The 15,243-nt window shown below is 34.9% G+C and overlaps 1 protein-coding gene across 5 annotated transcripts in view; it reads left to right on the top strand.

Moving 5' to 3' along the window:
• ATG5 (autophagy related 5) overlaps positions 1-15,243 on the top strand; it is a 129,185-nt gene that overhangs the window by 108,917 nt on the left and 5,025 nt on the right. For all 5 annotated transcript variants that reach the window (XM_047734006.1, XM_047734007.1, XM_047734008.1 and 2 more), the window contains one exon: positions 2,761-2,878. In XM_047734006.1, the coding sequence (XP_047589962.1) occupies positions 2,761-2,878 (118 nt within the window). The remainder of the gene's footprint in view (positions 1-2,760; positions 2,879-15,243) is intronic.

Below are 15,243 nucleotides of genomic sequence, written 5' to 3'. Positions count from 1 at the left end.
GACGCTTTCTGTTTTTTAATATCTTGCTAAGCCCACTTGGGGCCTTTTTAGCCTATTGTTTTCAGGTTGTTATAATATGTTGTATTATAGCTACTAACCTCACGATTTTTTCACTAAGTAGGGAGGGAATGAATCTTAAAAAGTTTTTTTGACTTTGCTGAAAATCCTAGTGTTTTTAGCTCAGACTATGGATGATGCATTTTAACTTTTTTTTTTTTTTTTAAATTGGGGCTATAGTCCTAACCCTGCTTTTTCTCTGACCTAGCCCTGGTTGTCATCACATAGGCTTGCATCATTCAGGCAGCCTCTCACGCGTCTTCCTGATGTTTCTTCTTAACCAAGTCATCGTACACTGTGCTGCTTTCCATTAGCCTTCAGAAAAAGCCTCTTTCATCACGTCACTTCCTTTGCTAAAAAGTCTTAAAAGCCTCTTCATTGCCTGCAAGATAGAAAGCCCTAAGTGGGTGGTGGCTATTTTAAATTATTACTGCAGTCCTCTGTTCACCTTTTTCTTCTCTGAACTCCCCAAACCCTTATTATCTTCACATAGTTAATCTTCGATTGTTCATCACATCGTTCTCAGTTTCATCTTGCGTGAAATGTATGAACTTCCCAAATTGAAGGATATCAGTCATACTGTTTTTAAAAATCCATAACGAGTTCAGTTAGTGAAATGAATTGCTTTATATTCAGTGCATATTAATTGTCAAGAGTTTGTCAAGTATCAAGGCGCTTTTACATACTTACCACGGATACTTAATTATTATTGGGATACAGTTCTTAACATTTATTTATGTTTCCACTGAATACATAGTGTAAAGCTGGGGAAGGTAAGGGTGCCTGGGTGGCTCAGTTGGTTAAGTGTCCTCCAACTCTTGATCTCTGCTCAGATCTTGATCTCAGGCGGCTGAGTTTGAGCCCAGCCTTAGGCTCCATTGTGGGTGTGGAGCTTACTTAAAAAAAAAAAAAAGCTGGGAAAGGTAGCTCACAAGCTTGTATCATGTCTGTTTTTCTTACATTTTATTTTATGTCCATACTTAAAAACAGATTATTTTTTATACCAGATCTATAATAGTGACATATTATAATTGAGCTTTACCTCTGTGATTTAAAAAAAACAAGCAAACTTGCCTTTAATGTTTAGGAATTTGAAATCATTTTCTCATAAACACTATATGAATATTTATTTTAAAAATGTAAAAATTTTTAAAAATACTATATGTAAATATGAGTGTATAATTACTTATAAATATGGATACTTATATAAAGCATTGCTCTCTTCTTATATGTTTTTATGGTTTTTTTATCCCTGGAAACTTAAAATATGAAAACTTTAACATCTTAAAATGAAATAGCAGTTGGGGGCAGGGTGTTTATTATCTTTAACATTAATTCATTCATCTTCTCTCTCTGCGTCTCTTTCTGTGTGCTTGGCATACATAGTTCTTCACTCTTTTCTACAACAAACTTTTAAGAGATACAGAATGTCTCAATTTTCCAAAGAAACTGGATGTGGAATCATAAAGTACATAAGTGGTAGTGCTGTTCATACACTGGCTGATTCCAGGGCCTCTGCACTGTGCGTCATGAGGCTTTCCTCATCGTTGTTATGCTCCTATAAACGAAACTGCATTTTAAAAGTGGGAAATAACATTGAAATTATTAGCAGTAAGTTATGACATAGTGCTAATCACAGTTGTCAGAGGAAATACTATATCTGGTATTTTGAATTTTGGGGGGGATTTATTTTTCTTTTTAATTTTTTAAATTGAAGTAGAGTTGATATACACTGTTAACATTAATTTCAAGTGTACAACATAATGATTTCACAGCTCTATACATTATTTTCACCACAAATGTAATTACCATTTGTTCCCACATAATACTGTTACAGTACCGTTGACTATATTACCCGTGCTGCACCTTTTATACTTGTAAATTCTTCATTCCATCACTGGAAGCCTGTATCTCCCACTCCCCTTCATCCACTTTTCCCATTCCTCCATTTACTCCCATCAGTTTGTTCTTTATTTATGAATCTGTTTCTTAAAAATTTTCAAATGTATAGAAAAAATAATAAAACTGTATACTATTCACCTGGATTCACCAGTAGTTGACATTTTCTCACATTTGCACTCATGTGCCGCTCATGTGCACTCTCTCTCAACCATTTGAAGGTATGTTTCAGACAGACAGCATGGCTCCTCATCCCTAAATATGTAAGCATGAGTTTCTTAAAGGATGTTGTCCTTATAACCATTATCCTTACAACCGTTAAGATTATGACATCAATTTAGTAATACTATCTAATGCTCATTCTGCATTTCCTCAGTTATTCCAAAAATGTCTTTTATAGCTGATTTTTCCCTCCAACCCAGTATTCAATCAAGATTTATTTTTGTATTTCATTTTTATATCTCACCAGTCTTTTTAAAACTTTTTGTATTGTTTTGTTCTGCCTTTGACTTATTTGAAGAATTGAAGCCAGTTATCTTATGTTTTCTTTTCTCTCCTTTTTTGACCACTTATCTTTAGAATGTCACACATTTTGGATTTGTCAGATTGCTTCCTCATGATTAGATTTACTTGATTTTATGTTAAGCATTTTTTATAATATTACCACATCTCTGATATTATATGCTTCTGATTACACTGTATCAGAAGGCATCTGATGGCAGCTTTAAATTTCTGATCTCTTAATTTTAATTCATAGCAAGAAAGACTTAATTGTTTGAATTCTTTTTTTCATTTTTCAAATAGACAACAACCGAACGACCTTTCATTCAGAAGCTTTTTCGTCCTATGGCTGCAGATGGACAGTTGCATACACTAGGCGATCTCCTCAAAGAAGTTTGTCCTTCTGCAATTGCTCCTGAAGGTAATATAGTCAGCAACATTAAAACATTACTCATTTCTTCTTGTTACTGAGGTATAATATAAGCATTCTGCATTTATAAATAACATTTACTGGTTACTTCAGGAAAATATTTTCATTGTCTCATAGGAAACAATCTTTTGAAACAGAAGCACTTAATATTTAATTTATTACTTTATAAATTACTGACACTAACAAAATAAGGAATTGACTCTCTCTGGCAAAATAAAATAATACTACTTTTTAATTACTCTCTTACCACTCTGGCACCCTGGGTCTTTCATTTGTGGGTTCAGTTCTGGTAAATCCTATTTTACATTTTGCATTGTGTCTCCTCATTTTAAAAGAATAAGAGATAGTAAAAAATTTCTTAGCTTTGGTTAATATTTTAAAGTTCAAAATACTGAATAACAGATAAGTATTTTGTTTGGATTTTCTACCACTTCCTAATGTTTCAGCATTGTTCGCTTAGGCATTGACATTTCACATGTGCAATTAAGAACTTACCTATTTCATAGTCCTTGTTTTGTAGCTTAGGTTAAAGTTAATTTCCTGTAGGTAAAGGGAAAAACATAAAAATTGCTGAATTCTGTTTTTCTTAATTGCAATATTAGAAACACAAAGAAAATGCAGAAACAATAAAAAAAGAAAAATCCTATCATCCCCTAACTCACAGAGCCCACAGCTGACACACACATGCACATGGACACTTGAGTATTTGGGAAGGGTGTGTATGTGTTTGTAAAATTGTACTTCCTGCCTCATCTTTCACCTAGCACAACATGAGCATAGTTTTAGTCAATAAGAATACTTTAAAGCTGTTTTTTAGGGCACCTGGGTGGCCCAGTTGGCTAAGCAACTGCCTTCAGCTCAGGTCATGATCCTGGAGTCCCGGGATCAAGTCCCACATCAGCCTCTCAGCTCCATGGGGAGTCTGCGTCTCCCTCTGACCTTTTCCTCGCTCATGCTGTCTCTCACTGTCTCTCTCTAAAACAAATAAATAAAATCTTTAAAAAAAATTAAAAAAAAAAGCTGTTTTTTAAATAGCAGCATTATGGTCCTTCATATCAATGTACTGTAATTTGATCATCACCCTATTACTGAATGACTTGCAATCATAGTTTTATTTGTTACCAGGTTATTGGGGAAATTTCAGTGGACTGTTACTATATTTATTAATATGTTGTACAGACTTTTATTTGTTATATAGAGAAATTTTTAAACTTGCTACTTTATATCCTTTATGGAAAGAGGTAAGGCATTAATAAATATATTAATATTATTGTAACAGTATAACTTCAGTAGATAATGGTATGTTTCTTATTAACATATTGTAAGTTGGGTGACTGTATTATTACTTATGTGACTAATTAACTATATGAAACAGTTCAAGAAGCATGTAGTGTCTAAGGAAATAGTTTGCCTAACAACCACAATTGGAAACATAGGGGAACTAGGGGAATGTTGATATTTCAGCCTAAATAACTAAACAAAGAATATGGAACTCAGAATAAGTCATTTGGTCTGTGACTGTAACTTTTTCCCTTAATCAAACGTGCTTGCCTTTCCTGGCATTCCTGTATCTAGCTGTTCTAGCGTGCACAAATGGTGTCTTACACATTCTTCTATCTCTTGTGCTAGGGTAAAAATGTCGACTCAGTATTTCACATACTGAATTCTTTTTTTGTGTCATTACCTGAAACACTATTTAGGATAGTCAAATCATGGCACAGTTAACATTAACTTGATTATAATACTGTTGAAGAATCATAGTCTATCTTTATCGCTGTGTAATTTTAGTTTTCAGTAAGAGTTTCAGTTAAATAATTGTTTGTGCCTTCAAATTCTAGTCTTAATAAATTTATAAGTTGTACAGCTATCACCATAATCTAGTTTTAAAACATTTCTGTCACTTCAAAAATTCCCTTGTGCTTGTTTGCAGCTAATTTCTGCTCCTACTGCCTGTTGTAGACAACTGCTGGTCTGCTTTCTGTCTCTGTAATTTACCTCTTCTGGATATTTTGCATAAATGCAATCGTGTGAGATTGCAACTGTTTTTTTTTTTCCAGTTAGTGTAAAGTTTTTGGGTTTCATCCATATTGTAGCATGTATCAGTATTTTGTTCCTTTTTATTACTGAATATTCAGTTAGGTATGTATATCATATTTTGGGTATTTGGGTATTTGGATTGTTTCCAGCTTTTCACATTTATGTGTAATGCTGATATGAACATTTGTATACAGGTTTTTATGTGGACATATATTTACATGTTTCTTGAGTAGATTCCTGGGAATGGAATTGCTCGGTTACACAATAGGTTTGTGTTTAATTTGTTAAGAAACTGCTAAACTTTGGCAAAGTGGCTGCATCATTTTATAGTCCTACCAGCTTGGATCCTTGACATTTTTTTGTTTTGTTTTATTATAGCCATCCTAGTGGTTGTGCAGTGTTATCTCTTGGTTTTATTTTTTATTTCTCTAATGACTAATGATGTTGGGTATGTTTTCATGTGCTTATTATTTGTGGATATATTTGGTGAAACGTCTGTTCAGATGCCTTTCTCATTTTTTCATGGAGTTTTCATCTTATTACTGAGTTTTGAGAGTTATTTGTGTATTCTGGATACAAGTTTTTTTTTTTTTTCTTTTTAACTTTTATTTATTTAAGTAATCTCTACACCCAACATGAGGCTTGAACTCACAACCCTGAGATCAAGATTCACTTGCTTTTTCCACTGAGCCAGCCAGGCACCCCAGGATACAAGTCTTTATCAGACATATGATTTGTAATTATTTTCTCCCAGTTTATGACATGTCTTAATTTTCTTTTGAAAAGTAAAAGTATTTAATTTTGATGAGGCCCTGTTTAAGTTTTTTATGTATTATCTTCAGTTAAATAATTTTAAAAAAAATTTTTTTTAAAGATTTTATTTATTTATTTGACAGAGAGAGATCACAAGTAGGCAGAGAGGCAGGCAGAGAGAGAGGAAGGGAAGCAGGCTTCCTGCTGAGCAGCGAGCCCGATGCGGGACTCGATCCCAGGACTCTGGGATCATGACCTGAGCCGAAGGCAGCGGCTTAACCCACTGAGCCACCCAGGCACCCCAATAATTTTTAAAATTTTATATTGTTCCAAAACCAGAAAGTATATAAAAGAATTTATTGAAAAGTCTCTTGGCCTACCTATATCTACCAAACCCTAATTCAGTTTCCCTCTCCAGGGACATCCAGTATTGCCATTTTCCTGTATCTCCTTATAGAGCTATTTAAGTAAACTTTTATTTTTGAACAAAGGTTACAGAAATTTTCACTGAGAAATTCCTAGTAACTTCTATTGATTCAGGACTAATCTTACCATTCCATTTCATTTTCTCTAAGCTGTAAGGGTTGGTTTTTTGTTTCTCTTTTTAAGTCTGTTTAATGTCTATTTTGCCCCATTCTTAGGGATTTAGGAATATAGTTTTTCCATTTGAAGTATAATTAAGATATTAATCATTTTTATTGCTAACAGAAATGAGACTCTCATACTTCCTACCTGTCCCATCTGCAAGCATTGGCTTTCAGTAACTCATTACTCTGTACTGTATTTTTCGTTCTTTTTTAGTACTTTGTAGTATCTTAAAGAACACTAAAAAATGCTTTTATCAACTAAGAGTAATTAAAATTACTTTATATGGTGACAGATGATACCTAGACTTACCGTGGTGATCGTTTCCTAATGTATATAAATGTTGAATCACTGTGTTGGACACCTGAAACTCATATAATATTGTATGTTAACTTTACTTCAGTTAAAAAAGAAAAAAGAGCTATTGAAATTTAAGTTTATATTGAAATAGCTACCTTACTGTTCTTTTTTTTTTTTTTTAAGAGCATGAAGCAGGGTTAGAGGGAGAGAGATTCTTAAGCAGGCCCCACACCCACCCAGCATGGAGCCTGACACAGGGCTCAATCCCAGGACCCGTGAAATCATGACCTGAGCTGAAATCAAGTCAGTTTATGAACTGACCCACCCAGGTGCCCCTTTATTGTTCTTTTCTTATATATTTTTTGACAATATACTTTAAAAAATTTCTGTCATTTAAAATTTACTTCTTTATAAGATTCTTGCCTGGGGCACCTGGGTGGCTCAGTCGGTTAAGTGTCTGCCTTCGGCTCAGGTCATGGTCCTAGGGTCCTGGGATTGAGCCCCATGTTGGGAGCAGGCAGCCTGCTTCTCCCTCTCCCTCTCCCTGCTGCTCCCCCTGCTGTTATGTGCTCTTGCTGCTGTCTCTCTTTGTCAAATAAAATCCTTAAAAAAAATAAAGTAAGATCCATGCCTACTGAGTGGAAACATCACAAAGAAACCCAAACCCTTGGAAGAATGTTCTGTAATGGTGTATGTCCCAGCCAGCAGCAAAATTAACAAAAACACAGAGTGATGAGGGGAGATTTACTACAGAACAGGAAGAAATTAGTTGTGTGTTAATTTTATATTTGACATCTTTAAAGAATCTTTAATTATAGAACCTTAAAGTTAATTTAGTTCAGTCTCTTGATTTCTTAGATGAGTAGCTAAGAGTCTCTTAACTTAGTTGCAGAACTAGGTTTAGAACTCAGATCTCCATCTCCTGGTTTGTTTGTTTATTTATTTATTTGCCTTCGCGTGCTTCCATTTGTTTTCATTTTCACTTCAACTTTTTAACTTTCTTGTTTAGTTTAAAATAACATTTTGAAATGTTTGCTTTTTTCTAACTTTTTATTCTATGATTTATGTTTTAAGTACCAGATATTGCCCTCATGCCCCTACAGTATTTACTGGTATGATCTTAGGAACCTGAACTGAACACTGTTGTTGTTTTGCCCATTTTGTTCTTTTTAATGTTCCTGTATATAATTCTGGCCACTTTCTTGTTGAACTTATAAAATGGTGGCCGTGACAATCAGACATGAAAATAAAAAGTAGTCATGTGCTTTGAGCTGGCGCACTTTGTCAGAATGTACATTCATGCTCTTTTGCCATTCCTACACCCAGATCACAACAACACATAAAAAATTAGTGTGGCCCTGCACAATAATGGCACACAGATTTGTGAAGTGTTTTACTCTTATAAAGGCTCTTTATTCTCTCCTGAATTTGTAGGCTGCCCAACCTGTACATCCATCCCTGGAGAATAGACAATGTGATTTCCCTTACATTTTTTTTTAAGGGGGCCAGTGAGGTAGCCACTCAAAACTGTAACCTACAAATCTGCCTTTTAGGCAATTTCAGATGCTATAGGAGGGTATGTTTGTGACCGACTTCTTCCTAGCTGTCGCACGCTTGCACCTACTGGAGTACACACACGTACACATGCTTCATTGAAATGATATAAATAGCATCTGTACTTTTGAGGTACTTTTGATAGTACCTTTCATACCAAAGGAGGCCACATTTCTAACCCCAGTATCTTATCTTTGGAAAAACTTGTGTTTGCCTCTCCTTTTGTAATCTCATACTGGAAAATAACCGTCGTTTCAGGATCTGTGGGGAGTATCCAAAACATCAAGTCACTGTTTCAGTAAAGATCTGTTTACTGTCTGGTTCATTACACCTGTGGTATTGACAAATGTGAAGCATTTTGAAACACCTGCGCCCGACTTCAGTTGAAAGCGAAAGACTGTAAGATTGGGTGTGTGTGGATAAGAACTGGCTGTCATCACATGATAAAAAGAGAAAGTACTTCATAAATGTTATGTGGCACCATTGTCTACTACTCCTTACAACAAGTGATTCATGCATGAAGGAATTTTGCCTTATTTCATCATATGAAAGTAGAATGTGCTAATATTTATGAAGACGTGCTTTAGGTCATTGTTCTTGTGGAGTAACTAATGATGAGCTGCTTTGTGTGTTCCCTTTTTTGTTTTGTTTTGTAAGTGGCTAGAGGAGTTAGCCAAATTAAAGGTAACAGGAAGTAACCAAAGGTGAGCTCAGGTAAATTTTTTTCATGGTGTCAGCTGTAGTTAAAATGACTCAGAGCTAAGCTTCTGTACCAGACCTGAAGTGAAATACTTCTTTCTTTGTTCGTTAAAAACAACTTACAAAAAAGTAACAACAAAAATTTAAAAACATAGCTGTTATTCTTTTACTTTAGAGAATACAAAATACCTATAAGCTTTGCCCAATCATGTTTTATTTCCCAGTTTTCTAATGTAATATATAAGAACCTTCAAAGTTAGGCTTATGAGAATAAAAGTGTCCATTTTTACTTTGGTAAGTTTATGTCAGGGTTGTGGGTGATCACAGCTGTCACAGTTGGGCTGGGGAACAGATAGAGTGTATGTGTAGGGAAAGGCTTACATTCCATGGCAAATCAGTGAAGGTTCCCAGCATCTCTCTTACCAACAAGTACAGCCCTGTGGCCACTTGGCTCTTTGCATTTCCATTTCTGCTTTGCTTCCTGGGAATTTATTTACTCCTTCAGACCCTTCCCGACTCCCATTTAACTTTTGGTTTCCATTTGATGTTGTGGACTTTATTTTTTGTCAGTCATTTCCTTTGCGTCATACTGACTTCTGGCGCTGGACACAGTAAGAGGTGTGAGACGTAGTTCCTGCTTTTATGAAGCTTTGATACAGTTGGGATGGGCAGAAAGATGCCCACATGTGGTGTGTGCAGGAATGAAGATATGCAAAGAATTTTAGGAAGCCCCTGGAATTGTTCTTATCTATTCTGGATGAGGTAGTGAAGACTAAGCTGTCTTAAAAGATGAGCAGAAATTAGATGAAAAAGGAGAGAACAGGTCAGACATACCGCCTGAGCACCATAGAAATAGAATCCCTCACCCACTACCCAGGGGCTAGTTGCCGGGGGTAATACCTGGTCTAAAATGCTCGTCTAAAATTTCCCTACTCTATTTGCTGAAAGATTTTTCAACTTCTCTCCCATAAACGTGAAGAAAATTTTCAGTCATGTCAGAAATGTGCAGAAAGCACTGAGGAGCTAAGTGATTGACCTATTTGCTTGGTTAGTACATTGGAAGATAATGTCAACAACTGGGGTTAGGGTAATTATACCCCATTTGGGTCATCTTACTTAAAAACTTGTTACTTTAGGGGTATCTGGATGGCTCAGTCGGTGAGATTAAATGTCTGCTTCTCCCCCTCTGCCACTCCCCCTGCTCATTCTCTTTCTCTCTCTCTCTGAAAGAAATAAAATATTAGAAAAAGTTATATTGCTTTATTTTTATGAGAAAAACAGTAGAATAGTTTTTTACAAAAAGTAAAAGAAGATGGTACACTCACCTTTTTCTCCTTCACTCTAACATAAGATTAGGTTGTTTATAAAGTGAATTAACTATTTGATGTTAAAAATTTTTTTTCCAGACGTAGAGCAGTTAGAGAAAGAAACATCTAAATCTCATATTATTCATAGGAGGCAGATCCTTTGAGTGTTAGAATTGAAGTTGGTTGATTGATACCTTGTGATTTGAGGCTTGAGCCAGAAGTGGCCACTTCAGTCGGTATGCTGACGCTGACCCCCCTCTATAAGAGGTGGTATTTCAGTTCTCAAATTCATGCCACAGAAACCTAAACCCTGCAAACCCCCAAATTGCATCAGAATGAGGGTTTAAGAGTAAGAACAATAGGTTTTTCAATTTCAGTACTTCTTTTTTCACTCATTTAGAGTTTATTTTCATTGTAGTATCCCTTTGTACCTTCATACTCATTTGGAAGATCACTTAGTTGTTTGTTTTTTCTTTCTCTTTTTCTTTCTTTTCTTTTCTTTTTTCTTTTTTAAACAGATCCAGGTTTCTTATCCTACAAAATAAGGATAATTCCTGCTACTAGCCTCATAGGATGGTTGTAGGGCTTAAACAAAGTATTTGTTTAAATGAGATTTCGTAATCCTATTTTTCCAAGGTTTTACAGTTAACATCTTTTTCCTGCAGTTTTGTTAATTTTTTTTTTTTTATAAATAACTGTTCTCATAGGAAGTTTATAAAATACTATTTTCTTGTTTGTTGATAATCCCACTCTGCACAGACAGGTACTTGATACTAGACGTGTTCACAGAAGGAATAAATTTATGACAAAATGTAAACTGATAGTGTAACTGCTTATATATCAGATTATGGCAAGAGTTCTGGGCCACTGATTTGTACTTTTTTTTTTTTTTTTTTAGTAAATGATTAACATATGCCAGAAATCTGACCCTGGCAAGAAAGAAAGAAGCTAGGGCATCTACTTAATCTCGGTAGCCAGCTCAATTATCATACACTTGTTAAAATATATTTAATGAAAAAAATCTTAAGGCAGAGGTGTCTGAAAGTGATGCTCTTAGTCAAAGTTTTTCATTGAAGACCCTGAGCAGTAGTTCCCACATTTATTTGAAGTTTCAGCGACCCACAAGTAATCATTGAAGGCCCATTCATAGCTCTGCTGAGATACTGTGAGTCTGGCCTGCCGCACTAGGTCACTGGTCACTGGCCTTTTCAGTCTCGTCCTGACACTCGCTGCTCTTCATTGTTCTCTCTCCCTCACCGGCTGCATATTTTATGTGAAAGAATGATGTAGTGTCATTCACAATGGGAGTTCAAAAAGCTCTTTTAAATATAGCCCTCATGGGTAAAAATCTACTGTACTTAAGATTGGACAGAAGCAATTTGTTAGGCTCAGTTTAATCTTGGTACTTAAAATAGTTTCTTTTCTACCATCAAATTCTAAACTAAAATGAGTGAAATTCTTTGCCTTGACTGTTTTCACTCTCCCTTCATCTTTGTGCTTTTCCCGTCACATAGACAGAATGGACTAATCTTGGTGATAGAGAACCTGTTAATGACTTAGTCGACTGACATATGTCTTTTGTGAAGTCAAAGAAATAATAAACTGTTAATTGTGCAAGTGTCTACACCCACTTTTTAAAAAATAAGGTTAATTCATTTAACTTCTTGAGATTTACATAAAGAACAATAATTGAGAGGAAATCAGAGGCACCTTCTGACAGGTACAGTAATCTCATTTCCACTCAGGGAGAATAAGAAAAATTAATATTTCATCTTTACATTATAAAGTAAAATTCCCTTAACAAAATAATAACACATGCAGGTGATTAAAAGCTAGTCATCTCTTCATTAAAACAGTTCTGTGAGACCTCATTCTGACCATATATAAACAGTGTAATTATTGCTTCTATTTTAAATAAAACAGTGAACTCTCCTGTAATTCATACTTAACAAATATTAATGGTTCCGATTACACTCAACCAGAATTACACTGGGTCATTTTATGAAAGCAGATCAAAAACATTTGAACCTATATTTTCAAAGTTTTATTTTGTTTTTTGAGTTTAAAAGAATAAGTTTAAATTTCTAACTTTTATCACATTTTTATCTAATTACCAGGAGACTTTTAATCAGTTTATTAAGATAGTCTTACAGTCTCTTAATTTAATACAATTCTCTTTTAATTATTTAGCAGATTTTTTTGTTTGTTTGTTTGAAGTTCGGTTTATGTCTTTCTCATTAAGAAATACAAAGATTATAAGCAAAAGTCCATAAAAGAACTAACATGGACATGTTTTGAAAATCTTATTTAGAATGTTAAGAGCCAAGGCCCTGGGACTATTTGGGGCAGAAATAACTTTTAAAATATATAAAATATAAAAATTACACATGGAAAGAGATATGTGGTATATATTAACTGTGATATTACATGTTCATTAAGACCTGTACCGCTAAGTGAGTATAGATCCGGAAGAAGTTAATATAAGTATTTTTAAATGGGTTTGTATTTCTCTGATAAACAGCGCTCTCCTTCTGTTTGTGATCATAGGATAAAAGCTCTGTAAGCTTGTATATGTTCATTTTTACTGCTACATCATGTAGTGTGCTCTTAAGATTGAGATCTCATTCCCCAGGAAGCATTTCTGTCTAAGATTAATTGCCCTTTTAAAATCAGCGTTTGATGTATTCCTTTGGCTATATCCTGGCTTGGTTTAACCCTCTTTGACCTGACCTCACTGACTGTTACTGCTGAGGCTGAGTCAGAATCCTTCAGCATGATGTATGCACTTCAGATTTCTGCCTGTGGTTTTTCATGTCGATGGATTCAATTAGTTGGCGTTTACTAATGAACATATCAGAGGTTAAAGAATTTGTCAGACAGAACAAAATCGTTCAGACTAGTGGTAATCCAGAAGCTCATCTCTTCATTTGTTTAAAACTTTTTCAGAAGTATTAAGTGTTTTCCCAAAGTTTTATCTTCAGCGTCATACATTCCAAGATAACAAATCAGGTCATTTTCTGCTGAATTACAAAACATAAATGTGAAACCACAAAGCTAAACTCAGTGGTTACAGCATTTAGCCTTAGATTTCTACTATTCCATCTTTACAGGTATGTGCTAAAAAGATTAATTAGACTGAAATTTTCTGATTAAAGCATTTATCTTTGAAGATACACCATCCATTTCTTTAGCTTCCTTTAAATTCAAGGAGATTTCACATATTTAGTATTACTAATTAAAAGTAAAATTGAAACACATGCATCTCTCTAGAATCTCAGCTAACCTATTTTTAAAGACATTTAGGTCCTATTCCATATTGAAAATTAGCCAAAAAATAAAGACTAAAATGTAGATCGAGATGGGGAGGATTTGAGCCATTGCTAATAGAAATCTCTAAAAGGCAGATTCCTCCTATATGGTCAGTTCTCAAATAATGATATATTTTTAGATGTATAACAAAGATTTTCGAAGTTTTTTCCCCTTATTTGAATGTTCTCCTCTTTAAAGAAAAAAATAAGAACATTACCTAAAATCTACTAAATAACATAACAGTAGTACAGTAGGGCTCATTTGACTTGTCAGTGATATATCTATATCTATATCTATACCTATATCTATATATATCTTGACTAAATATATACCTTGAGAGCACTACTAATTTAATTCAGAGGGTTAACAGTACTTAAGGAATTTTTTAAACTGTCATTCATTCTGTTTGCATAATAATTGAGTTTTTGCATTTTTGTTGTCATTTTTCTTTTTTGTTTTTTTTTTTACCGTATTCGTAAAATTTATGTGCCACACTACATAATAATGGGACTTGAATAATGCAGAGTGTATATTTGCATTAGACCAAATTCTCACAGCCCTTTGCATGCTAATCACATAATTGGATTCATGGTTTTTATGTATCTTTTGGTACATCTTAGTACTAAAAAAATTACCTTATTACCATAACTTTTTATACAGGAAAGAATTACAATGAGTGTTTACTTCTTGTTATTAACCATGATCTTTGAAAAACTAGTCTTTTGGCTTTACTTTATAAAATTTTCAACATTCTTGTGTTTTTAGGGAGTGAGCAGGAGGGAGAAGTGGGAAAAAAAGTCCCTAATTTCACTGGGTATCTACTAGGTCCAAGCCTTGTATTAGACTGTGTGCTGAGTGTTCTCCTTGGATATCCCACTTAATCTCCATGCCACCCTGGAGATTAGAATTCTTTTTTTTTTTTTTTTTAATTTAAAAATTTTTTTAAAGATTTTATTTATTTATTTGTCAGAGGGAACAGCAGGCAGAGGGAGAAGCAGGCTCCCTGCTGAGCACGGAGCCTGATGTGGGTGGGACTCAAACCCAGGACCTTGGGATCATGACCTGAGCCGAAAGCAGACACTTAACCAACTGAGCCACCCAGACATCCCTAGAATTCTTTATTCACAGTATGAGGGGAGGAAACTGAGACTCAGAAGATTAAGTGATTTGCCTAAGAATTCAAAACTAGTGAATTATGCTAATTTGAACCTGAAAGAACTATTGCTATTTAAGCATAAAAGACGAGAGCTCTAAGACCTCATGATCCTCATGATCCTCAATTCTAGAACATGGTTTACAAACTGACCCATGGAGTCATATCAGGAATTAACCATGGCTTGTAAGTCAGCAAGCAGCAGGGCTTGGGAGACGCGCAATCCCACATCAACCAAAGCCACCCCCATCCTCCCCTGTATTATATGGTGACTTTCTGCATAAGATTTTGTTGAAGGAAAAATTCTACACCCTTATTATCATAAGATTTATTTAAGGGAATATTTATCCCAGAGTTTGATTCAGAAGGTCTGGAGCGGGTCCCAGCTTATATATAGATTTTTAAATCTCCCAAATGATTCTGATCATCAGACAGTGTGCAAACCGTGGATCTACAGAGACTCCTTCATTTTATGGGTAAGGAGACCCCCGGAAAGAGATCTGAGGCCTGCTCAGAGCCCTTCATGACCTGACCAGGAATTCAGCTTGCCGCCTCCGGGGTCATCTTCCAGTAGCACCTCCTTAACCAACAGTGCAGTGTTGGCCCTCATTCCTTTCAGGCTCATTTATATATATTTTTTACTCTTTTTATTATTTTTA

This window comes from Lutra lutra, chromosome 6, assembly GCF_902655055.1.
Source record: "Lutra lutra chromosome 6, mLutLut1.2, whole genome shotgun sequence".
In the NCBI taxonomy this organism is placed as follows: domain Eukaryota; kingdom Metazoa; phylum Chordata; class Mammalia; order Carnivora; family Mustelidae; genus Lutra; species Lutra lutra.
This window is presented reverse-complemented; position numbering and strand designations above follow the sequence as displayed.